This window comes from Neolamprologus multifasciatus, chromosome 15, assembly GCF_963576455.1.
Source record: "Neolamprologus multifasciatus chromosome 15, fNeoMul1.2, whole genome shotgun sequence".
NCBI lineage: Eukaryota > Metazoa > Chordata > Actinopteri > Cichliformes > Cichlidae > Neolamprologus > Neolamprologus multifasciatus.
Window position 1 is genome coordinate 26,243,802 of NC_140453.1, and position 26,424 is coordinate 26,270,225.

Sequence of the window (26,424 nt, forward strand, 5' to 3'; positions counted from 1 at the left end):
ATAAAATTTTACCTCTATCATTTAACAAATGCATCACTGACCAGATGCCCTTATCGTACCATTTTTTTATAAAGATTGATTTGTTTCCAATGTTTATGTAGCGACAGTTCCATAAGGGAGTGTTGTGTGGGCTGTAGTTATGTTTGTATATTAATTTCCAGTATAATAAAACTTGCTGGTGAAAGGAAGAGAGCTTTATGGGGAGTTTTTTTTATGTCAAAATCACATCTAAGTAAAAGATTAATTCCGCCTAGATCTGAGAATATTTTGCTTGGAATGTGAAACCAAAGACTATTTTGACTTCTTAAAAATGACCTAAGCCAATTTATTTTTAGGGTGCCATTTAAGCTGTCAAATTCAATAGCTTGCAAACCTCCATCTCCAAATTGTTTGACTAAATTACCTTGCCTGATAAAGTGGGTTTTGCGTTTCCAAATAAAATCAAAGTTTAGCTGGTTAATAGATTTGATTGCTGATTTAGGCACTCCTACCGCATATGCAGGATATACTAGCCTGGAGATACTTTCCATTTTGGTGAGAAAAATTCTACCCAGAATCGATAAGTCTCTCTGAGCCCAGTTATTTAACTGAGTTCTACAAATTTGGATTTTCTCCCAAATATTAAGGTTATCTAAATCAGTCTTATTCCTGGTTATATACATACCCAAATATTTGACAGTGGATTTAACAGGAATATTAAAAGTGTTAGAAATAGTACAATCATTTAAGGGTAAGATCTCACACTTGTTTAAATTTAGATTTAAGCCTGAAGCTTTTGAGAAAGTTTCAATAATCTGCAGAATTTTGGGGATTTCATTCAGGTTATTTAGGAAAATAGTTGTATCATCGGCTAACTGGCTGATAGAGAGCTCTTTACCCAGGATAGACATCTTACCAAACTCAGCATTTTTAATCAATATGGAAAGCATTTCTGTTGCTGCAATAAACAGCAATGGTGAGATTGGACATCCTTGTTTTATTCCTTTGCAAATCCTAAATCTTTGTGAGGTGCCACGTGGAAGACACACTGAACTGTTAGTATCTCTGTACAGTAATTTGATTACATTAATGAAGTTACCTCCAAAACCGAACAAATCAAGGGCTTGAAACATAAATTCATGCTCTATCATGTCGAAGGCTTTGTAAAAATCTAAAAATAGAACAAAACCTTGGTTTTCAATTAGGTAGTTGTAGTCAATCAAGTCCAAAATAAGGCGGATATTATTATGAATTGAGCGGCCTTTTATAAATCCAGACTGAGTGTCAGAAATAATTTGATTTATGCCTGATTTTAACCTGTTTGCAAAAATATGTGTTAAAAGTTTATAATCATTATTTAATAGAGTAATTGGTCTTAAATTATCAAGAAGAGTCGGATCTTTCCCAGGTTTTGGTATGAGTGTAATTACCCCTTGTTTCATAGTGTGTGTGAGAGAACCATTTTCTACTATTTCTGTAAGCATTCCAAACACAAGGGTTCTAATATGAACCCAAAAATGTTTGTAAAAGTTACTGGTCAAACCATCACAACCTGGTGCTTTATCTTTGGGTAAAGCACTTAAGGCTTTATCTAACTCTTCAATGGTAATTTTGCCCTCACAAGTCTTTTGAAAATTTTCATCAATTTTTGGAATCAGGTGTTTGATAGATTGAAAAAAAGCCTCAGCCAATGGTCTAGAGTATGAAGAGGAGTACAAATTACTGTAAAAGGTAAAGATTTCTTTAGCTATTAAATGAGGGTCAGTGCATAGCTGACTATCAATTTGTAGACTATCTATGGCGTTTCTTTCTTGTCTTATCTTTTCTAATCTACAGAAATATGCTGTACTTTTTTCGCCATCCTCGATCCACTTGGCTCGGGATCTCAGATATGCTCCTTTAGCCTTTTTAATATAAATATCGTCTAAAGAAGACTGTAGAATACTTCTACGCTGTTTGTCATAATCATTAAAAAAGGGTTTCGAGCAGATGTGATTAAGTTCTCTGATAACTTCAGTTTCTTTTTGCTTGTTCTGATGAGCTATTATTTTACTGTGTTTAATTGAGATTTGACGTACTTTAAATTTAAAGAATTCCCACTTTTCTGTGTAAGAACTTATGTTTTCATTAGCTGAAATAAGTTCTAGTTGTTGAAGTATTTCGTTATTAAAATTTTCATTGGTAAGCAGGGATGAGTTAAACTTCCAGTAACCTTTATTATGAGAGTTTTTAAGTTGAGGAGTGACACTGAGATTTATCACACAGTGGTCGGTTAAAGGTGCAGCTGAGACACCCACATCTATACTATTCTGCATTAAACTGTCTGAGATTAGCCAGAAATCGATACGTGATTTCGCCGAACCATCAGGCTTGAACCACGAAAAGGACTGAACAAGTGGGTTTGCTAATCTCCAAGGATCTATTAGGTTAAGATTTAGACAGAAGTTGTGTAAAAATGAATTTATATGATGGGAATGGAATTTAGAGGGTGATCTATCAAGCCATTCATCATAAACCATATTGAAATCTCCACCTAATGGTAAATGGACTGGTTCTTATGTAGCGCTTTTCTACTCTTCTGAGCACTCAAAGCGCTTTATACAACTTGTGCATTCACCCATTCAGACCCATTCGCACAAGCACATTTTTCCTAGGTGCTTTCTAACTGACATTCACACACATTCATACTCCGATGGATGCATCGGAGAGCAATATGGGGTTAGTATCTTGCCCAAGGATATTTGGCATGCAGACTAGGGGAAGCCAGGAATCGAACCACCAACCTTCCGATCAGTAGATGACCTGCTCTACCACCTGAGCTACAGCCACCCCACTAATATAAGATTGTTTGTGGAGTATTTGTGAGATAGTTCTTTTAGGTGACTGGTAATCTCAGTTAATAAAAGTTTGTTCTGAGCTACATTGTTGTAACCATAAATATTACATAAGATCAAAAAGCTATTATCCACTTTGAGTACACAAATTAGCCAATGGCCCAGACTGTCTTTCCTATGAGTTTCAATTTTATTACCAAAGTTTTTAAATAGTAAGGCCACCCCAGCTGATTTGTTAGTACCATGACAAAGAATTATTCTTTCCCCCCACTGACTAGACCAAAAATTTTCATCTGCCTCCACAGAGTGTGTTTCTTGTAGCAGTATACAGTTCGCCTTTACATTTTTACAGAACAAAAATATTGATTTTCTTTTAACACTGTCTCTTAAGCCCCTAGTATTTAAAGACACACAGTTAACATTGGAACTAAGGAATGACATAAAAGGGAAACGAGAAAGCAAAATAAAAAGAGGTTGACTGTACTTCAAGTACCCAGATAGAAGTAGAACTCTATAAAATTGGGAGCACTTAATCCCTTAAAACTGAATTCACAAAGTGCAAACGACCTCTATGAAAAATCCTTACAGTAACGTACCAAATAGGTAATATAAACAGTAAGTATTGAACCTGCCTATTTAAAACTTTTGGCATTCTTAGAATTGAACGTGACCTAAATAGAATTGTTAGCAAAACGCATTGTACTCAAAGAGTAATATGCTGACTGGTTATTTGGAATAGTTCGACAGTCACCCAGGGAACACCCGAACTCCGTTGATGTAACCGGCATGCCCTCGGTAGTAGACGTTCTTCCCTTCAGCTCTGGCTCGCTCCATTTTGGGCCAAACTGCAGCTCTTGCTTCTCGGTCTAGTTTGCAGAAATCTTGCTTGAAGTAGACGCCTAGCTCCTTGCACACCTGGGAATCCTTAGTCAGTTTCCAGAAAGCGTCTCGGTAGTGCCTCATAGTGAACTGAACTATTATTTGTCGATGTCTACCCGCTTCTTTTTTCCCTAGACGATGGACGGTGTCCACAGCGTTGCCCAGTGAAGAAGCCCAATGTGGCGCGATCTTAGCCAAGATGTCAATAACTTCTTTGCGAGTATCTTCGTCATTTTTTTCTTTCCAGCCCTGGATTTTCAAGTTCCAGCGACGCATGTATCGTTCTAGTTCTAACATTCTCTCTTTCAGCTCAGCGTTTTCTTTGTTTAGAGCAGGAATGTCTTTTTCCAAACCAGACAGTTTAGCCTTACAGTCTTTTATATCTGCTGCGTTCATTTCAGCCAACATGGCAATGTTAGCCACCATTATCATGTTGTTACTTAGCTGCACGCCGAAGTCATCGATCTTGTTTGTTAGCTTGTTAATGGCTTCTATTATGGAGTTGTTGGTTTCCACACTTTGGGACACAGTACCCTGGCTAGGGGGTGTGGGTGCTTTGGTGGGCGTAGGTGGAGTTTTTCTTTTGGCTGACGGTGTTGAAATCTCCATTGCATATTCGTGCTCTTGGAAGCTACCGCTGGCTTAGCTGAAGCTTCTGCTTTTTCCCGCGTCATCTTATTCTCCATTTAACGGCAGATTGGGTCTGTTCAATAGGTTTCAAGAGGTGAATCTAGTCCTTAAAAACTATAGGCAAAAACAGCAACCTACTTGGTATTCAAAAGTAGAGGTCTAAACAGGTCCACCGGGATTAGTGCACGACGGCTTAAAAGAAGTTGCCTGCCCCGACGGCCATCTTGCCGGACCACCGGCTGTTCCAATTCAAAGGCTGCTCAAAATGCGGCCTGTTGCTACCCGATCCGTACCGGAAACCCGATCGGTACTCCGCATGCGCAAATCTTACGTCACTTCCTCTCTTTGCCAAAATTGCAACATTCAATATATTTGAATGACACGGTTAGCGCCCAGTTAGCTCTTAGCATTTCTCAACAGCTCTGCCTCCTTTTCGACTACCGGGACATTTAAACAATGGATGATCCGTATCCGCAACAAATTTTTGCTTTTCTCCTCAACAGAGAGCGTCCCCCGATTGAACAACAGTGCCGTAAAATAAGAAGAATGGTGCCTAATGACACTATATACTGGACTGTATGTAGCGTAGATGACAATAAAGTTTTACTTTGACTTCAGCAGCAAGCAGGCGCACCGAGGGCTCTCGCGCTCACTTTTCACGTTTCGAAAAAACATTGGTGCAAATTATAAATCTGTATCATAATGTCTGGTGTTTTCGTGTTTGTTGTTTTGCTTTTATTTTGTTTTATTTTGCGAGCTGGTTATTAGATGCTACTCCAGCCAGAGAATCCTCCGCCGCCCCGCCCTGTCCTCCCTGTGCCGCAAGGAGCAGGCGCACCTCGCTAACGGAGGGCGCCCTTACTCCCAGCAAATGGGCGATAGAAAACCGATCGGTGCCTATGCCATTCCCAGTACGCGCTGGCTGATGCCGGGGCAGCATGAGTACGAGCAATGATTTTTATCTGCCCCCCACCACGATGCCGCCCCGGGCAACCGCCCGTGTCGCCCGTATCAAAAACCGCTGCTGGGTATATGTTGCGTTATAATTATACTTGTGGAGCCTCAAGTTTGCCTCTCTTTTGTCTCTACTCGGCCTCGCCTCTCCTTCACTGAGCACAAGTCCCCCTCCCCCATCGCTTCACCTGCAGGCAACAACAAGCAGTGTTGCCAACTTAGCGACTTTGTCGCTATATTTAGCGAGTTTTCAGACCCCCTAGCGACTTTTTTTTTCTAAAAAAAAGTCGCAAAAAAAAGACGTGAAAGCGCATATCGCTTTTACTCTCAACAAGCAGCGGGTGAACTGTAACGCAGTCAGTTCTTCTTTTACTCTTTTACTCTTATGCTGTTTTGTGGATCACAAGGTTTAAAACTACTTATAAACACACACACACAAAGTAACTCCACCAGAGTGCCTATTTCGGGTCACTTTTGCCGGTCCAAGCCCGGGTAAAGGAGCAGGGTTGGAATTGTGACATTAAAAAAAACAATAATTGCTCAAATAAATTTAATTTGTAGTTCTAAATAAATTCTAAATGCATTTAGGACGTTTTTTACTCACTTTATGTCTCTTCCACGATGTTATTTCTCTCTCCAACAACATAGATTACAATAACATTAGCATGACCGATTATGCAAATTAGGTGATGACGTCATTTAGCGACTTCTAGCGACTTTTAGGACAGCCAATAGCGATTTTCCTTACTGAGGAGTTGGCAACACTGACAACAAGACGGACACAGCAAATCTCCGTTACCGCGGATCGCCCCGTGCGTGGGGCTGGACGGCATCAACGTGTTAACGAGCTAACAGCTTTCTCAAAAGTTGACAATGCACCTTATGTATGAATTCTGGATGTTCTTACTGACCATGAACCGATTTTATGTGGTACACGGCGCTCAGCAATCTGTCAAAAATGTTTTAGTACGACTTTGGTAAGCTACGAAGCCGCACCGCTTGATGGATGATGTTGGAGCATTACGGCTACCGTAGTCTGGAGCCTCGCGGAGCCGCCCGGAGATGACAATATAAAGAGACAAGACGATGAGGCTCCAGTTACAGCAGTGCAAGTAAACAAACAATATATATAAGAAGAGTAAGAAAATAAATATACACTTTAGGACCAGGGGTAAAGGGATCAATAACAATTTTAAATTTACAGTTTGATGATTTAAAGTCTCACACACAACCCATCGAAAGGGGAGGGGGCCCTGCTGCTTCCAAATAGAGCACATTTCATTTATAATTTTGTAAATCCAAGCCCATTATGTATTCATAATTTGAATCCTGGGTTGTGTGAAATCTCAGAAATGCACCCTAGACAAAGTGAATCTGTGAACTAAGGCAGCGGTCCCCAACCCCCGGGCCAAGTCGTTTGGTACCGGTCCGCGAGAGTTGAGGCTCGGGTGTGAAATGTATGGTTTTCTGGGTTTTTATCGGTTTTTAGCGCTATTTAGTTATTATTTTTTATTGTTAACTCGGTTTTCCTGGGTCTTTTCACATGTGTTATGAATAAATCTTCTTTTTTTCGGTACCGGTACTAGTTTTATGTTGTTGTATTCATCCGCGACACCTTAAAGGCCGGTGTTGTGCCAAAAAGTGATTGTCTGCCAAAAACTGATTTCCAATGTTTCTGTGTATTTTTTCTGTGTAATATCTTTACGTATGTTCGTAAATACACTTCGGTGAACAGGGTTTACAAAGGGGTTATATAGAGAATTAAAAAAATTATCAGTTTTTCAAGTATCTTTACAACTCTGTGTTATTGTACTTACATTATAACCAATCCGGTCCTTTATCCCCACTTAAAATATTTTTACAGAACTATTGTAATATTTGCTGCCATTTCTGCTGTCCTCTTGGCCCACTTACTCTTACAAAAGACATTTTTAATGTTAATGAGATTTTTTTTAACTGCATAAATAAAGGTTATATAAAAGTCGCTGCCAAAAACTGATTGCGGCTTCTACCTTGTTACACGAATGTTGTTTGTGGCTCAAGATGACTTTATGTCATCCATAAGCGATGCATTTGACATATGTTTCATATATTATAGCCCAACAAGTTACTTATAGCAGTTTAAATACAAGCAATCAGTTTTTGGCAAATACCGGAAATCAGTTTTTGGCAGACAATCACTTTTTGGCACAACACCGGTCCGTGAAAATATTGTCGGGCATAAACTGGTCCGTGGCGCAAAAAAGGTTGGGGAACGCTGAACTAAGTTGTAGGTGTGTTAGATTATGTTGTGGTGATCCTCGGGTTGAGGGATGGGTGTTCATACTGGAGTGCAAAATTAAAACCAATGGAAGATGGACAAGAAAAGTGGGGAGTGTTCGCCCAGCCCAGGGCGCCAAACACTGTCGCGGAGTAATACGTACTGTGCTTCAACGTAATGTTACCGTATTTTGTGCGTATAAGGACCTTAAATGGCTCCTGTTAAGAGACACGGTTACACAGAGGATTTCAAGCTCCAGGCTGTCTGTCACGCAGTAGAACTTGGGAACAGAGCAGCTGTAAGATATGTCTCTTTGTTATTATACTCAGCGTCTGTTAGTTTACATTTTGACTGTACAATTGTGAGCTTTTTGTTATGCACAAAAACAACATTGTTTTCTTTTATTTATGGAGCAATATTAATAAATGCTGATAATTTATTTTTGAGTAATTTTTTCATGTATGTTAATAAAAGTGCCTGTGTTACATCTGGGACACAGCTTTGACTAAGGATGGGATGAAGTTGGTTAATGTTACGTAAGTGAAAAGTATGCAGACCGGGTTATGAAATGAGAGAGTACTGTCAAGTATGACACCCAAACTCTTTACCTGCGGGGAAGGAAGGATCGGGGAATTTTCAATATTAAGAGAAACTGTTAGATTTGGTTAAGATAGAGGCTGTGCCAGTGAGTAAAACTGTTTTATTACTGTTAAGTTTGAGAAAATCGGAGGAGAACCATGATCTGATCTCCATAAGACAGTTCAAGCGGGAGGTAGGTGGAAGGGATGAATTAGGTTTGGAGGAAATGTAGAGCTGGGTGTCATCAGCATAACAATGAAAATTTATATTATATTTTCGGAATATTTGGCCAAGAGGGAGCATGTAGATAATGAATAAAAGAGGCCCTAATACTGAACCCTGGGGCACGCCAGCAGAAACAGGATAGAGACTTGAAGAGTGTGATTTAAATTGGATAAACTGAGTGAGGTCTGAGAGCTATGAGGTGAACCAGGCAATGGGGGTGTGACTAATGCCAATAGATGCTAATCTGCTCAGGAGGATATTATGAGAAATTGTGTCAGATGCTGCACTAAGATCGAGAAGGATGAGGATGATTAAAAGACCAGAATCAGCTGCCATCAGAAGGTCATTAGTAATCCTTAACAAAGCAGTTTCTGTACTATGATTGGGGCGGAAACCAGACTGAAATTGTTGGTAGAGATTATGGTCATTCAGGTATGAGTGAAGCTGGGAGGCAACAACTTTCTCAAGGAGTTTCAAAATAAAGGGGAGGTTTGATACAGGGCAGAGATTATCAAAATTATTGGGATCTGCACCAGGCTTTTTGAGAATTATAGTGACAGAAGCAGTTTTCAGGGATGGAGGAATAATTCCAGTGTTAAGGGAAGAGTGGATAATACTAGTTATAGGAGGAGCCAATGAAGGGAGACAAGCTTTAACTAACACAGTGGGAAGAGGGTCGAGCTGACAAGTGGTTGATTTTGATTTTTGAGTAAGATTTGGTACATCAGCTATGGAGGGAAGAGGAAAACGGAAAGTCTACTTCACAGCTAGAAGCTCCTACAGAGTTAAGTTGTTGGTGGATATCAGCGATTTTATGAGTGAAAAAAGATATAAGAGAGTTGCAAAAGTCAGCAGAGTCCATATGAGAGGGGAATGAGTCCGGAGGTTTTGTAATTTTACTAAACAATGAAATGAGAGACCTGGAGTTACCTTCACTAGAACTGATTAAACCAGAATAGTATGTAGATTTGGCTGAAGCAATGCAGTCCTTATACAACAAGATATGATTGACACATACATGCACACAGACATACACTCGTTTAAACCACTGAGGTCAAACTGGAGGCCTGCAGCTGAGTCCTGGTTGGTCTGTGGCATGAGTAGTGACCACGTTCAGTGGTGTGAAAGCCGAGCAGAGAGTTGGAGGTCAGGACGTGTTCGTCTGACCAAAAACGGTTGGTTGATACTGGTTTCCTAGTGACATCACAGTGCTCATCACAGTGTTCCCTGCTTCAGAGGCATGTGAAGAGTTTGGACATCTCCAGCAGGATGTTTTTCACCTTTTGGGATTACATTGTGTGAATAAGCGATGAGACGCCGATGCTTCGTGTGGCCTTCAGGAATTAAATGATGTTAAACAATGAGAAGAAAAAAGCTTCATGAAAATTAGTGTCAGGACCATTGGAGCAAAGTCACATCAATCAGATTTTAGTGTTTGATCAGTCTTACAGATCATGAGTAGTGAAATGCCAGGTAATCAATCAATACGTGAAGTGATTGATGAGTGATAAGGATTGGTAGATTGTCTCTGAACACAGCATCAGATGATCTCAGCTGCTGAGAGAGAAGTTTTCCCTCTGATGCATCTTGATGATGGTGATAGTGTTGATGTCATGCCCTTGCAGGTCGTCTGGTGGCGAGTCTGATCGTGGACTTCCTGCAGGTCTTTAACCTGGACTTCAGCCTCGCCGTCTTCCAGCCAGAGATCAACTCTGTGAGTACCAGAAGCTTCTCCTCCACCTCTTCCTCCTCTTCCTCCTCGTCATTGCCTCTGACTCCTCATGCTGCTTTCAGGTGTCATGAAGCTGTGAAGAAAGTGCAGCTGTATTTGCTGTTTGAGTGTTTGAGCTATGAGAGCTGTGGTATCAGTAGAGGATCCATAATAATACATATTAATAAATCAATAAATTAGAGGCGTGATGATGGCGGCCTGTGACTGGAAAGAAAATGTGAGCGATGATGTCTAAATAACAAAGGACCGAAGCAGCTCCTGAACGCCGTGTTCGACACTTGAAGCTCAGCGCCACACAGCGTGCGGTTTCCTCCTCCTGTAGCCGAGGACTCGCTGAGGCGCGCTCGCGACCACAAACTGACTCAATTTTCCTTCTCGTGGTTTGTGGGTTTGAAGCTTAGATCACTGGTTGGCTTCCCCTTGGTTGTGTGACGGTTTCTGTTCTCTGTTTAGTTACAAACTCTGGAAAGCTCACAAACCCTCGAGGACGATGCGATTCTCCCACGTTAGAACAAACTGCTCGGCCCGAGCAGAAAAGCATCCAGCTGCACCTCCACCTCTGCACCCCCTCATACAACCTTACAGCAGAGGTGTTTCAAGGACCAGCACAGATGGAGCTAGACGTGCAAAGAGCCATCGGTAACAGTAATGACTGTCAGATCAGCTGATGATGATGATTTTACTGGTATGCTGAGATTAAACTCTGTTAGGCCTGACTTTACTCAGCAGGAGCTTCCTGCTGTCGTTTTCAGAACACTTGATCTCTGACCTCTGAGGACACTAAGATTTAAGCTCCTCTGAGATTTTTAGTAGATACACTGATGGAGTCAATTTCAGGCTCCTGTGTCGTGTTGTTTTCAAGTTCTCACAGTTGAAAACTAGCGTGTTCATGCCGCCCTCACTGCATGGTGACAACAGTAAGAACTTTGTTTCTGTTTTAGATGAAGGGTTCACTGAGAAACTGCAGGGCAATGGAGGCCTGCTGACAGGTGTGCAGACAGCGCAAGTGTTGTTGGCAAGCTCAGGGGTGATACGTTCAGCCCACTCGCGAGTTCAGATTTCAACCTGTACGCTGTCAGCGAGTAAGGGTGCCGATGGCTCACTGATGAGGGTGAACGGACTGCAATAATGCAAACATTATTGCTGACAAATGCAACACGACCTTTAAGTGTCCGCTCCATGTCTGCTCAACGTTTAAATAAAGTTTTGTCTGTGTGTTTTTGGGTTTTTTCTAAACAAAGAAGCCAGTATCAGCCAATTAAGGATGTTTATGCTGTTGCTGAGCGTGAGGCCTGTGCCGGCTGGACGAGTTCTTGTTTAGTTTTTTTGATAAAGCTTTATTTGTTTCCTGCTGCTGTATTTGTCCAGGCGAGCTGTCTGGATGGGCGGGATCAGATCTCCAGGGAGCTCGGCCTCTCCGACTTGGACCTGAACAGGAAGTCTCCGCTGCTGCTGGAGCTTGTCAGGAGGGGGCGCCACCGGGACAAAGCGGCCTCCTTGGCTGAGGTGAGACAAACCTCCTGAGGATGATGATGTCAGTGAAGTGATGAAGAGTTATTGATGGAATGTGTGCGTGTGAGAGCAGGGAGACCAAGGAGGGAGCATTCCCAAGATGAGCGGACTTCTCCTTCACTGTGTGTGTGTGTTTGTGTGTCGGTGCGTGTGTCTGTGTGGGTTATTCTGGGTCATGATGTCAGTAGATGGAGGGTTTTGGTTTCCTGTTGATCTCAGGGTGTCCTAGTTTCTGCTCCGAACTCTGCAGCACATGCAACCAGCCCACAGTACTGGTATTACAGTACTGCTACTGACACTAGTACTGATAGTAACGTGCATGAAGTCTTCTGTTCAGTTCCTGGACTCTGCCACGGCAGCTTTGCATGATCCACATCAAGTTTGTTTAATTTTTGTGTAGTTTGAAGACATTTGGACTTTTATTCGTTTAAATACTAAAAAGGTCTGTGGATGACAGAAGCTAACCAATCACATTGGCGGTTACATGCAAGTAAACAATGAGGTGATCAGTAAGGATTATTTGAAGCAGCAGGTGGGCAGGGCTTCACCCCTGACAGTCAGGTGGAGCTAACATGAAAAACAATACAGACATGAAGAACAATACAGAAGATCAGAGCGACTATGAGAACTGAAATGGACCAAAATGTAAAATTAGGCTGCACACGTTTGATCCCTCTGAAAGAAACAGCTCAGCTGACACAAACATGAGAATCTGACTTAAAATGATTCATTTAACTCACTTCCTGCTGAACACTGACGCCATAGATGGATGAGTCAGAAGGAGCGTGGAGAGGAGGGGGGACTCCATGCTATTTCTGGAGCTCGATTGGTCAGTTTGTCAACCCATCCTCCTGTTAGGGGCATTTATGGGTTAGTGTGGGCATGGTCTCTGAACGTTTTTCCATCCGTGGCATCACTCAGAGGCCAATTTGAGTGTGAGATTAAATAATCCAGAGTTATCCCTTAACCCCCCAAGGTTTCTGTTCAATGTGGTTTAAATGTGTGTGTGTGTATATATAAGGCGTGTGTTTTGTGTGTGTGTTTGCTTGCACCGGTTTGGTTTAATCTGTGGTTTGTTTTCTGTGAGCTGCAATCTAATCTCAGCCAATATCTTGCTGAGAGAGGTTTAGCGTGAGGTCACAGGTTCACACGTGTCACATCTGATCCTTATCAGTAAATAAACTACTTCCTTCCCCTCGTTGTAGGAGCTGACTCAGAAACAGATCACAAATGCCAATAAGAAGTTTGACTTTTACGACAAGGTGAGCCCCAAACTGTACCTGTGTGTGATGTCATCAGCCATTATCCAACTACAGGCTGCAAGTATTGATCTTTTGTCTTTGACCCCCGGCAGGACCACAGCGGCTCAGTGCTGAGAGAAAATCTGAAAAACATCTTTACTGATTTGTTCCCCGCTGTGAACAAGTAAGTTTTACTTCCTGTTTCAGACAGTGCAGAGGGACACGGAAAGAGTCTGAGGATGATGACGATGATGATGAAGGTTAATCTGTTTGTGTGATCTACAGGAACTTGTTGGAGAGGTTCGTCACTGATGAGCTCAGAGCCTCAGAAAAAGACTTCTCTACAAGTAAGAAAACGATTTTAAACCAATCACACTGATCAGAAACTCTGATGGCGCTCTGACTGATCTGTGTCTGATTGATCTGGTTGATTTGATCAATACGTCTACAGCTATAGACTTCCAGCAGTTCCTCGGGATGTACCGACGGCTCTTCTCTCAGTGCAGGAGTGTGGTGAGACTCAATTTATGGTTTCTGATCACATTTTATGAGTTAATGTGAAACATTTAGAGTATAAATCTGAGAAAATGCTCTTCAGAGACTCCGAGTCTCACAAGGCCTCAAATTTGTTCAGGTGCTTCAGGACTCTGATATGGGTGTGGCTCATAGCCAGTTACCTGAGCAGAAAGTCAGCCCTCCACCTCACAGTAAGGTACGTTTGCTCTGTCATCTGACCGGTCAAAGGTCATTCCGCTTTACTTCATCTCCCTGTATTTAAAGCTGGTGACATCACAGAGATTCTGGGTTTGTATTTTTGTTTTTTTCCCAAACGCAACCGCCTTGAGGTAACAGCTGTTGTAATTTGGTGCTAGCTAAATAAAATAAAGAATATTTAAAACACATACAGAAACAAACATAAAAGTAAACAGTTCACTAAAGGTCAGGTTGCAGCAGACTTTAGCACATGTGTACATGATAGAATGAAAACCGTGGGATAAATAGTTTACAAAATAGAATTATAACAGTTTAATTTGTGTTCTAACACAGTTACAGCTGCTGGCACCAAGATGAAGATGCTGATGTTAGCCTGTTAGCTCTGAAGATGCTAATGTTAGCCTGTTAGTTCTGCTGGTAGCTGCATTGAGTTAATTCTAGCACTGATTTCAGCTTGTTAACTGCCATGTAGTGAAGATGATGGCCTGTTAGCTATGCTGATAACCATTTAGCTGTAATGTTAACCCGTTACCTGATAGCCATGTAAGAGCTGATATTAGCACTGATGTTAGCCTTTTAGCTGATAGCTGTGTAGCGTTGATATTAGCCTGATAGCTCTGCTGATAACCATTTAGCTGTAATACTATCCTGATTGCCATGTAGAGCTGATATAACCTGTTAGCTGATAGCCGTGTAGCACTGATGTTAGCCTGTTAGCTGATAGCTGCTATCCTGTCCTGCACAGATCCCCAGGTATAAAGGCCTCAGAGGACAAAGTCAGACAGCAGCCCAGGTAACACAATGAGGAGCAGATGAGAGACTCACCTTGTGCTATTGCTAACCATCACCATAAACAGCAGCACTTCTGACTAACGCTCCTCTCTGGCCTCCTCTGTCACAGCTCAGAAACAGGAAGCTATTCATGTTATGACTTATGTTCATCTTATAAGACATCAGCTATAATGATCACAGCTCTTCTGGTTAGGAAATAAAATGAAAGGCTCTAACTTTAAATCTTTTAATATTCAAACATCCCCAACTTTCCAGAGTACTTTTGCATCAGTCGTAGTTCAGAATAATCAGTTATCCGATTATGGGAAAATACGTTTTACCTCCTTCCCCTCACTGCTGTATTTCTCCTGATTGGTGGACTTCAGGAAGCCTGCTGAGGGGCAGTACACTAAGCCTGTGAGCGACAGCATCTGAATTCACCAGACACTATCACTGCCACCATAAACCTAGTTTATTCTGTGTTTGTGTGATAAAATGGCTTCTTCCTGTTCGCATCTTTAAGAATAAAAGCTGCAAAAGAGTACACATCTTTAGTTTTACTGATTAAATAGATTTGTTTATTTCTGAATGAAGACGTGAACATTTTTCTAACTTGTGGTGATGCCTCTTTAAAAGCTTGTATTGTGAAACATACAGGAAGTTCCCGGCTGCTGAACATCAGCTTTAGTTTGAGACCTGCAGCTGATTATGATCAAATCTAACTTTTCTGCTCTGAAACACTGTGACCTCGTTACTGCAGCTTTAATCAGCCTCCACATCTTCCTCTTCAACGCGTCTTCATCACCTGCTCACCTCCAGTCTGGTGTGCACGGTGTGATCTGAACTTGTCATGTCGCTGCTTAGGACTCAGAACGCTCTCTGAGTAAAGGAGATTTCCAGCAGGAGGAGATCTCTGCCGACAAGAAGGAGCGCCTGGACCTGGACCTGGAGGAGGAGGAAGACCTCGATGAAGGAGATTCTTTCTTTGACGACCCGTTGCCCAAACCGCAGAAGACTTATGGCTGGTGAGCTTGGCTGACCTTCGACCTCTGAGTCAGTGTGAATTTGTGGGTCAAACGTACTTCCTTTCAGCTTCAAACCACAGCAGTTATCCTTCCCCCTCACATTTACCCTCCCCTCCAAAATAAAAGGAAAATTTCCAGAAAATATTTGCTGAATCCAAAAAAGAAAAATAATTTTAAGATTTTCTTTCCTAAAAATTGTTTCAATAAAATAAATGTTGCAAACAATCTGAACATTTTGATACATGCAAACATGTTGTAATAGAAAACTGAATTTTCTGCATTTAAAAGAAATTGTTCCAGCTTTCTCTCTTTCATCTCACACCTGAATTTTATGGGGTTATATTTGTGCCACTATTTTGAGCGCATGTAAAACAAATTTGCATGTACAAGTGTTGCATTTTGAGGAGAAATTTATTTTGAGCAAAGAAAAGCTAAATTTGAGCGAACAAAATTCATTGGTGCGTGCAAAAAATGTATTTCAGGGTTTGCTATTACCCGTATACACATACAATAACAGCCCCTCTTGCTCAGTTTTTGCATTTGCTCTTGCTCAGATCTCTGCGGACCCGCTCGCAAAAGTGCTGATCTAACGTTTTCGGGGATGCCTGTTACCCACCAGCTGACCGCACAGCTGGTGGGTAACAGGCATCTCCGAAAACGTTTTTGCAAATATGTGATGACTTTATAAATTGAGCAGATATTTGACGTTTACGCAACAACATTCTAGCCTGAAAATATCTTAAAATTTTATTTTGTGATCAAACCCTGCCACTCTGCGTTCCTCTGCAACTGCCTCGTTTGAGTTTTTGACTAAATGCATTCTAGGATATTTGCCTGGGTTTGGCTACAGTAGCTAGTGAGCTGATTGGAGACCAAAACAGCCAATCAGAATTTTTGCATCCAAGTCTTTGATTGGTTGGTTTTGTGGCACAAATATAACACTGTACAGAAAGAGTTGAACACGCAGGGGCAGAGATGTGGAGAGCGCAAGCGACAAATTGCGAGTAGGTCCGCAGAGATAGTGGCAAATAGTTGCACAAAAATAACATCATAGAACTTTACCTGTCTGTGCTGTTCACACCTGTGCTGTGTCTGAACGTGCTCCCTGTCCTTCCTCTCCTCTTTCTCCTCCTTCTCCTCCTACTCCTCCTGTGGTAGTGCCGTCCCCGTGTTGGAGGAGAGTCTCTCTGGCTCCATCGTGTCCTCCATGAGACGAGGCAAAAGTCTGAGCGAGTGAGTGTGCACGTCCCGTCACGCCCAATCAGAGGAGCTGTACGTTCTTTATTTAAAGAACTTTATTGAAACAGATGCGCGGAGACCAACACAGACACATTTCACTTCACTACAGACTGCGTAAAGAATCATTGTTGTTGTTTTTATTATTATTATTATTATTATTTATAATTTATTTGTATTTGTTCTTAATGAGCAGATTTTCACTGAAGTGTCTCTGTGCTCTGGGCTGTTTCACTGACCAGCTGATGAATGCAAACATTCAGATTTATCCAGGATGATGATGATGATGATGATGATGATTGGCTGCAGAGTTTCCTCCATGGTAGGAGCGATCCTGTGTTTCTAACAGCTTGTCAGGCGGCGTTCAGAGCTGTGAGCTGGGGTTTGAATGTGGAGCAGGATCACGGTGTTGGTGTTCCCTAGATGGACTGGGTGTGGACTGAGCCCTCTGTGGGTGTGACTGTGCCCTCTGTGGGTGTGACTGAGCCCTCTGTGGCTGTGACTGAGCCCTCTGTGGCTGTGACCGAGCTGTCTTTGTGTGGGTGGCCAAGCTCTATGTGGGTGTGGCCAAGCTCTATGTGGGTGACCTCCTGTAGAGCGTGACGCAGGTCTCAGCTCAGCGTTCGTGATGAAAGTGGAGCAGCCGGAGTCTGGGCGGCACCTGAAACCATGTCAGTCTGATCGAACAGTTTTTAGATCAGTGATCGATCAGCAATGAGCAGATGTTATTGATCTCCCTGCTCCCTGTCTGCGTGATGGGCTCTGCACACTGCTGCCCATTAATAGCAGGGGGCGTCACACCCACAGATGGACACAGAGATACAGGAATGACACTCGTGTAAGCACCGCCTGACGGAGCGACCACATAAACATTTGCCGAAGATCTCCCAGCATGCCCTGCTCTTACCTGTGCCCGCCCTGCTGTGCCCCGTGTCACATGTTGGGGAAGGTAAACTCGGAGCTGCTCGCCTGTCCGCCTTATTACGCATGAGTTAAATCAGCATCCCTGTTAACGCCAGTCCCGTGGGCTAAGCTGTACTCGGCTCAGATTACAGTTTGATAGTGGCGATGTGAAACTTTAATGACGTTTGTGGAGAAAGTTGGTCACGGGGGAGCTCCAAGCTTCTCCTCCTCCTCTGCTCATGACTCCGAGGGCGTTTAACAGTTTTCATGGCTGATTACATCCTCCACACTGGAAGCTCAGACTTTGATGTTCACTGACTCCTTTCTTTCCTTCTTTTCTCCTCTTCCTCTCTCTCCTGGCTTTAGCCTGTCTGTGCTGGCTGCTGACTCAGAGGGCGAGCGAGACGAGCCTCTCTCTGATCCCTCTGAGCTCAGGTGAGCTGCAGGTGCACCTCTCTTCATGTGATTGGCCACTGATGAATCCTTCCAGGTGAAGCAGGTCAGCATCAAACCTCTAGGCTTTCCTCTCTGCTCTGACATTTTGGTTGCTCTCGTGAACACGAAAGTGTTTTGATAAACCGTTTTTATATTCCTGGAACTGTCTGATGTCAGAGAAAGGGGATCTCCTTACATAGTCAAATGATTTATAGGCTTCATTAAAAGGTCAGCTTTTGAGTTTCAGGGATGACTTTAGGAATCATAAAGACAGGATAAACTGATTAAACACCACGTTTTCTGTATTTATTTTTGCCTTGAAGCTGTTGCTGGCTTCTCTTTGTCATAAATCAAGTGCACCCCTTTCGGTTTTCAGTCAGACTCTTGCTGACTTAACAGGAGTGGTTGATCTGTGCAGAAAATGTAAAATCTACGAAAAGTTTCTGAGTGTTCGTATTACGACCACTAAGGTTTATCTCCTGACCTGGTGAAGGCCCATGCCCCACAGCATGGGAACCAGCAGTCTGAACTGTGCAGCTGTAGGCGGAGCTGATAGACCAGCCGCTTTACAACACTCCTCTTCTCACGCTGTTTCTGGTCCATGTTGAATCTGCTGTTTGATGCTGTCTGCTCTGGTTAGATGGAAGAGGGGATGTCTAATCTGGGGTGAAGTGGGGGGTGTCTGATCAATTTGACTTGCTGGACTGTCTGTCAGGGTCTTCAGTCTTTGCTGTCTCCTCTCCACAGGAAGGGGGAGGTGTCCGGATCCAGGGGGAGTCAAGGAGGGTCGCTGTCCGAGGCTCAGAGACCGGCATCAGGAGGAGGAGGAAAAGGACAAAGCAGCATGTCGGAGCCAAACCTCAGCAGGAACGGTCAGTTTGATTTCTCTCTGAGCGAGTTTGGGTCGAGTGTGTTTCTGTGAGGTCACCTGATCTTTAACAAACTGATTGTGATCCTTAACATGGCCGTTCTCTGTGAACTCCAACTGGTATAGTTGTGTGGTTGGATGTTTGTGTGGTTGGATGGTTGTGTGGTCTGGTGATGTGGAACTTCCTGTTTGATCTGGAGCAGTCTCAGTCACGCTGTTGGTGCTGACAGATAAAATGGGACTCGTGATTTCTCTGCAGGAGCATCTCAGGACAAAGACAGAGGCTTCAAGGCTCCAAGTGACAGAAGTGGATCTCTGCACTTAGGTAGGATTCAACGCTGACACGCACCAGGTTCAGATCACATAACACAGAGTACATGAAACATATATAAAACACGTTAACAATATATGACTGGACAACACCCGAACAAGGTCAAAACTCCTTTTTATAAAATGGTTTTCTAACCCGATTGGTTCTCTTCTAATATTGTCCCAATCTTTATGTTTTGTAATGTAGTCTGTTAACTACAAATATCTATAATGGTCCCCTGGGGATAAAGCATATTTAGCAAACTTGGGCAAAACTTTTAAAGAGTATTCTTTTCAAACAGCTGATTGACTGTAATCAGTCCTTTCTCCACCCACCTCTCAAAACTCCGATCTGACAATGATGGAAGGAACTCAACATTTCCATTTATGGGAACAGCTCGAGACATATGGAACGCCAGGACTGCCATAATGAATTAATTAAATACACCATTAAATAATTAATTAAATGTGTCAATAATTAATTAAAATGGGAAATAATTAATTAAATAAATAGTTATGACACATGTAATTAATTAATTATAGACACATTTAATTAATTATTTATGTATTTCACATTTTAATTAATTATTGACACATTTAATTAATTATTGACACATTTAATTAATTATTTATTGACACATTTAATTAATTATTTATGTATTTCACATTTTAATTAATTATTGACACATTTAATTAATTATTTAATGATATATTTATTTATTTCATTTTGGCAGTCCTGGCGCCTGGCTCTCATCATGAAATAATTTTATCTGTCAACCTCACCCATCAAACTCAGGGGGCGGGGTTAACGCTGATCGACTCAAAACCATTGCTTTGGCCTGGTGGCCATTGTTTTTAGAACACAACAACCAGCATGTGGAAACTAACAGAACTAAACTTTGAAAAACCCTGTTTGTGTGTGTCACCAAATACAGTTTTAATATTTTTTTAGCCGAGAATGTAGTGGTTTAATCTTCATGTGTCTGGTCGGTTTCTCAAGATACAGCCTCTTTGCAAAAGTGCTTCGATGATTTCGGAGATGTCTGCCCAGTCTCACGGCAAAGCGTGGATAGACCCGCTCGCCTCGCAAGCAATTGAGCTGTTATTACCACCGAAAAGGCTCAGGCCCCGGTACACAGCTGTAATAACCCCCGCTGACACGGACTTCTTTTACTGAGGTTATATTTATCAGGGTTTTATTTCCTGATGTTCTTATGTGTCCTACGTGTTTCAGTCGCCAATTCTGAATTATAACTAACATTAAAAACATGTTTAAGGAGGAGAGAGAGCAAATAAATTCGATTAACAGCTGATCTTTGGGTTTTTGTTCAGTAATCAGCGTGACCTGCGTATAAACGCATAAAAGAGATAACGTTGGTGTTTCCTCATGTAGTAACTGCTGGCTTTAACTGTACAAAGGTTGTTCGAAACTATGACACACATACAGACTTCATGATGTTCGGCTAATATTTTTATTGTGAATATTAATCATGAGGGTAAACGGACCTGTACACCACAGAGCGAGGTCAGCATATCCACGATATCTTCAGCTCTCTGAGGTAACACAGAGTTTCCCAGCTGACTAATCTAACTGTCATCTACGAATAATTCACGGGTCATATCAATATGATTTTACAGAAAAGCATCCTTAATACTGCCAACTATTCCAGAGACGTGAAAATCTACAGCATAAAGAACACAAAAATATAGCAGTCTAACGCAACACTGTAGATGAACCGTCAGTTTGTCAAAGTGGAATGAAAGCGATTGGTTGAACAGGTGTTCGTGATCTGTGTTTTCTGCATTTTCATCAGCGTAAGAGACTCAGCAGCAGATTAGAATAACAGTTATACATTTAATAAATTACCAAATGAACGCAAGAAACGAGCAACCCTGTTCCGACAATTTGAGTTTGTGTTCCCTCAGCTGCAGACTGTTTAAATGTTTGAGAGGAAGATTAGATATAAAGCAATCGTCAAACATAGACTCAGTCTGCGTTCACATTTGATATGAGGCCAGGACGGATAATGGCTGTGTCCTGTTTTAAGATCATACATGTAAAATTGTTGTCTGACCTCCGTCGATCCAGCCGCTCAGAGTTAACTGAAGTTAACCTGGATAAATTATAGTTAAGGAGTATCACAGATAACACCCACGTGAGCTGTGTGACTGTTCACTACTACACTGAAATCAGTAGGCTATTACTGAAATACACGTGCTATTTCATAAACTATGATGTAAAGTCCTACTAACATGTTTAGTTTTAAAGGACACCTTCCTGCCTTATTAGCAGTATTAGTTTTCTTCTAACATCCAGAAGTCTGCACCATGTGTTTCATAGTTTGTAACAAACCTTTGACAGTTAAACATAACATGACCGAAAAAGCAAAAAAATGAATAAAAAGAGAGAGAGAGAGAAAAAAATCACACAAATTATATGTTAACCTCATTTATTTTTAGTTAAGTAAACTCTAAAAATTCTAACAGATCGCTGGTGCTTAGAAAACCTATTAAAAAACAGATGATATAATATTTCTGTCCAGGTTGCAGTCTGCATTATGAACATGTAGTTGGAAACTCTGCTCCTCTCGGTGGAAATGCGCCTTCTCTTTCCTCTTTGTATAAAAACATTTTAAAAGTCAGTTTAATCTCAAAATATACTGTTAAATCCAAAACACACCAGATAAAGAAAAGCGAATGGTTCAGTCTAACACAGTGAACCATTAAACGTCTGTAAAACTGTGCAGTTCTGAAACGTAACTTTAACCTCAGCCAAACCGATTTGCTCAGTTGTAAATAAAACAGCGAAGTAAACGTGACCCGACAGACAAAACCTGAGTGAATTAAGTCCAGCGTTTAACACTGAGAGCTAAAACTCAGCTCAGGTTTCAAAGCTGTGTGCCGGTGATTGGACATCAGCCGCTGATAAAGTGGGTTCGTGCTCTGTTGGGAAACAAGCTCCAGCAGCTCTGCGCTCGGGAAAAACTATATTTACTTATCTTGTGCAGAAAAATGTGCTGAGGTTGCGTAATATCGAGCACCGGCTGCCCAGTTAAACTGTGACTATCACCAGGTAACGTGGGCGTGTTTCTTGAATTAGCAGCAGGTGTTAAACAGCTGACAGGTGAGGAGGAGGATGCATGCAGGTAAACTGAGGGCCTGTTGAGCTGATCGCTGGTTTCGTGAGAAAAATGTCAGCTCGTCCTTTATGTTACAGAAGCACAGAGACACAAGACCAGGTGGAAAGAGACGATCGTTCGGTGAAAATGAGAATCTGCGAATGCAACACATGGAACACGGAGAGTGGAATATGTAAACAAACCGGTTAACGTAACCCCCTCGGTGCACTCTGCATGCTGACTGTTAGCAGAGCTACTGAAATCTCTGAAAACATCTGAGCACCTTTGCAAACATGTTCTATGTTGACAACCTGACCCATGTGAAGATTACAGCGCGACATTCGCAGCTAAAACACAGTTAAAAGTGTAGTTGGTGACAGAAAAACGGGGTATTTTAAAACTACACCACCAACATTGCTGCCTGTGATTTGAAATGCATTCTGGGATACCTGGCTGCCCCAAGTCTACACAAGCAATCGATTATCTAGGATCGACCTGTTTTGACTTACTTTGCACGGCAACCAATCAAATGTTAGAGAAGCTGCATGGGCAGCGTTAATCCCGCCCCCTGCGTTTGATGGGTGAGGTTGACAGATAAAATTATTTCATGATGAGAGCCAGGCGCCAGGACTGCCAAAATGAAATAAATAAATATATCATTAAATAATTAATTAAATGTGTCAATAATTAATTAAAATGTGAAATACATAAATAATTAATTAAATGTGTCAATAAATAATTAATTAAATGTGTCAATAATTAATTAAATGTGTCAATAATTAATTAAAATGTGAAATACATAAATAATTAATTAAATGTGTCAATAATTAATTAATTACATGTGTCATAACTATTTATTTAATTAATTATTTCCCATTTTAATTAATTATTGACACATTTAATTAATTATTTAATGGTGTATTTAATTAATTCATTATGGCAGTCCTGGCGTTCCATAGAGACATGGTCAAATTCCCTTTTAGCATTTTTAACACTTGGTTCCAAATCTTTACAGTATGCTTGACCCATGGATTAGTTATTAAATTTTTTTTCCGTGATTGATGGTTGAGAAATGGGAGACTCCGAAGGGAGATACCTGGTAATTAATACTCTTCCATAGATACCCACTGCATTTCTGAATCATGAATAATCCAGGCAGCCATTGATTTTAATTGAGCTCCCCAGTACATTGTGAAGTTAGGCAATTTGAGGCCCCCTTTTTCTTTTCCATTAACATTTTGAGTCTGACCCTTGTTCGTTTATTCTGCATGATAAATTTAGATGTGATGTTTTCTAATAATTTGAATGCAGACTGTGGGATCAAAATGGGTTGGTTCTGAAATAGGAATAATAGGCGTGGAAGCGCCTTGTGGCGACTGTAAGCACCTTGAAGCGATTTAGCACTGTTTAAATAAAATTGAATTGAATTGAATTAAAGAATATTCATCCTTATACATTCAATCCCCCCCATAAGAGTGAGTGGAAGTAGGTTCCATCTGTCCAAGTCCCCCTTAATCTCCTTGAATAACCGAATCATAATTGTGTGTAAGCAACTGATTAGTTTTAGGAGTAATAATTACCCCCAAGTATCTGAAACCATGTTTAGAGTGTCTAAAAGATACAAGATGATCTGGCTGTGTCGCCCAGTTCTGACAATTATTAACACCTCAGATTTGTTTGTATTTGTTTTATAAACTGACACTGTACCATAATCTTAAAGGGCTGGGACAGAGGTGTCTGGATTCCCTAAAAATAGCAAAATGTCTTCTGTGAAAAGTGACAGCTTATGTTGTGTATTGGTTTCATCTCTAATTCCTTGTATGAGAGGGTTGGATCTGATCAGTTCAGCTAAAGGTTCAATACTGAGAGCAAATAAGGACGGCGATAACAATTCACCCTTCTAGTGCCGCGGCCCAGAGAGAAGTCAGAACAGTGGCCATTAACCCTTACCCGAGACTTGGGATTTTTATATAAAGTTTGGACCCATGAAATAAAAGTCTCATTGAAGCCCATGTGCCTGAGAGTCTGTTGCAGGAAGTCCCTATCTACCCGGTCAAAGGCCTTTTCCGCATCCAGGCTCAAGAACATTGATGAAGTGTCCCTTTCCTGTGCCATAATTTGAAGATTGAGTGCCCTTCTAAGATTATCTAAACCTTGCCTGTGGGAAATAAACCCTATTTGGTCAGGTTTCACTAGTTTTTTCGTATGTTTTTGGATTCGATTTGCAATAATGGCTGTAAGAATTTTAAAATCAACACAAAGCAGGCTGATAGGGCGATAAGACATGCATAATGTCGGGACCTTGTTTTCCTTATGGATGACACTAATAATAGCTTCAGACTAGGGCAGGGCGATATGGCCAAAAATATATATCACGATATATATTTGAAAATTTGCGATAACGATATAACTGACGATATAATTTCTGCAAGACAAAATACAACTCCACAACTTTACTAGCGCAAAAAAACCCCCATCCATTTATTTTACTTAAACAAGCAGCTGTTTTTTTATGTGTATTAAAGCTATATAAACATTTAACTGTGCAAATGCAAATTCTTTGCTGAAAGTTTTACCAAAAGGCATTTCCAGTAGAAATGGGCTGACATATCCTGAGCATAACCATGTATAATAACCACTGAAGTTAAAAAGAGGTGCTTTGCTACATTAAACTGCAGTGTGCCAAATAAAAAAGTCAAATATGTATTTTTCGGACCATAAGGTGCACGGGTTTATAAGACACATTAAGCGAAACAAAGCAGTCAGATGAGGTCAGATAAATCAAACTTTATTCAACTCATTCTTCTTTCTTCCTCCACTACTGTACCATTGATTCGTTAATGCTGTATTCTATCACAGCTGCTCTATTCCCATGTTGTTGCAGTATATTAATGACTAACCTCGTATTGTGGATGGATTATCTCAGTTGTTCTCCTGACTGAAGTTTGGTCCATTTACAGCATCCTGCCATGCAATTGCATTTGTCTCTAACCATCAGGAACCTTCACGTTAACTTTTATCGAGTGGAAAAGTGTTAGCATTCATCCTCCAGCTTCACTGTTCATGTTATGCTAACATAGCTGTGTCGCTAGCGATCACGTAGCACATCATTAAATACCAGTGTTACGGATTCAAATATTGGGGATGGATACAAGAGGAAAACCAAAATAACAACACCGGTCAAGTCAAACGATGATTTAATGAACACACGCGTGGGAGATGGACACCATACAGCAGACATCATCAGATCTCAAAATGGTGGAGCCTTGATCAAACTCTTATAGCCTCTAGTGGCCCCCACCTAATCATAAAAGCCTAAACATTCACATTCTTTCTCTCACACAGCGCCTAAGCTACGACCTTGGCTCCCTGTTTATCTGCTCCTGGTGAGATGGGGCAGAATGCTCTGTTCTCTTCTAACCAGACAAATAAGGCGATGACTTTCTGTGAACAGTATTTTCTTATAACTCAGCAGTATAATGCATCATAAAACAATATCATTCATTCACAATAAATCAACAGTCTAATGTAATGCAAATCAGTTTAACAAATGTAATAGTTATCACCTTCTTCTAATTCAGGAGAATAATGCAAACTAAAACTACCTAATAATTCACAATCTTTAATTAGGGGTCTAACATGGCATAAAATAATATTATAATCCAACACCAGCTAGCCCAACTTCAGTAACCTTACAAATGTCAGTGCTGTGTAGCTTCCTGTCTTCATTTATGTTGGAAGTGATAGCAGAGCTGTACGTTAGATTTTTTTTCAGAAATCTCTCAGTCTGAACTAGCGAGCTAACTTCCGCTAACTTCCTGCTAACTTCTAACTCCGTTAAATGTAATGAATTCTTTTTTCATGGATGCCTGGATGTTAAACATCATAGTTACACCTGGCAAAGCAGCAACGCTGATCGGTTTATTAAAAATGGAAGAATTTAGACAGTTTTTAACTCTCAGTGATGTTCGTTTGACTTTGGGACCCTAAAGGACAGAGTATAGGACCCAGATTACTCCCAGATTTACGAGCACCTTAGTCCGACAAATACAGCAATAACTATGGCCCGCTTGCATGTTCTACAAAAAAATGTGCTTTGTTGTGTATCTGACGGACAAACACCAAACCAGTTAAGTTGCATCATTTTTACAAACTAATTCTGGTTCCTCCGTTTCACTCAACAATCTGCTTTCCCCATTCTCATTCTCCGTTACCGCCG

The 26,424-nt window shown here is 41.2% G+C and overlaps 1 protein-coding gene across 6 annotated transcripts in view; it reads left to right on the forward strand.

The window, feature by feature from the left end:
* cep43 (centrosomal protein 43) overlaps positions 1-26,424 on the forward strand; it is a 39,857-nt gene that overhangs the window by 5,965 nt on the left and 7,468 nt on the right. The window contains exons 4-16 of one of the 6 annotated variants that reach the window (XM_085133978.1): positions 9,966-10,054; positions 11,441-11,578; positions 12,793-12,846; positions 12,939-13,009; positions 13,111-13,172; positions 13,277-13,338; positions 13,460-13,537; positions 14,285-14,332; positions 15,175-15,335; positions 16,494-16,568; positions 17,841-17,909; positions 18,657-18,781; positions 19,037-19,102. In XM_085133978.1, the coding sequence (XP_084990104.1) occupies positions 9,966-10,054; positions 11,441-11,578; positions 12,793-12,846; positions 12,939-13,009; positions 13,111-13,172; positions 13,277-13,338; positions 13,460-13,537; positions 14,285-14,332; positions 15,175-15,335; positions 16,494-16,568; positions 17,841-17,909; positions 18,657-18,781; positions 19,037-19,102 (1,098 nt within the window). Of the gene's footprint in view, positions 1-9,965; positions 10,055-11,440; positions 11,579-12,789; positions 12,847-12,938; positions 13,010-13,110; positions 13,173-13,276; positions 13,339-13,459; positions 13,538-14,284; positions 14,333-15,174; positions 15,336-16,493; positions 16,569-17,840; positions 17,910-18,656; positions 18,782-19,036; positions 19,103-26,424 lie in introns of all 6 variants that reach the window. The other 5 variants (XM_085133977.1, XM_085133980.1, XM_085133981.1 and 2 more) reach the window with 5 other exon arrangements.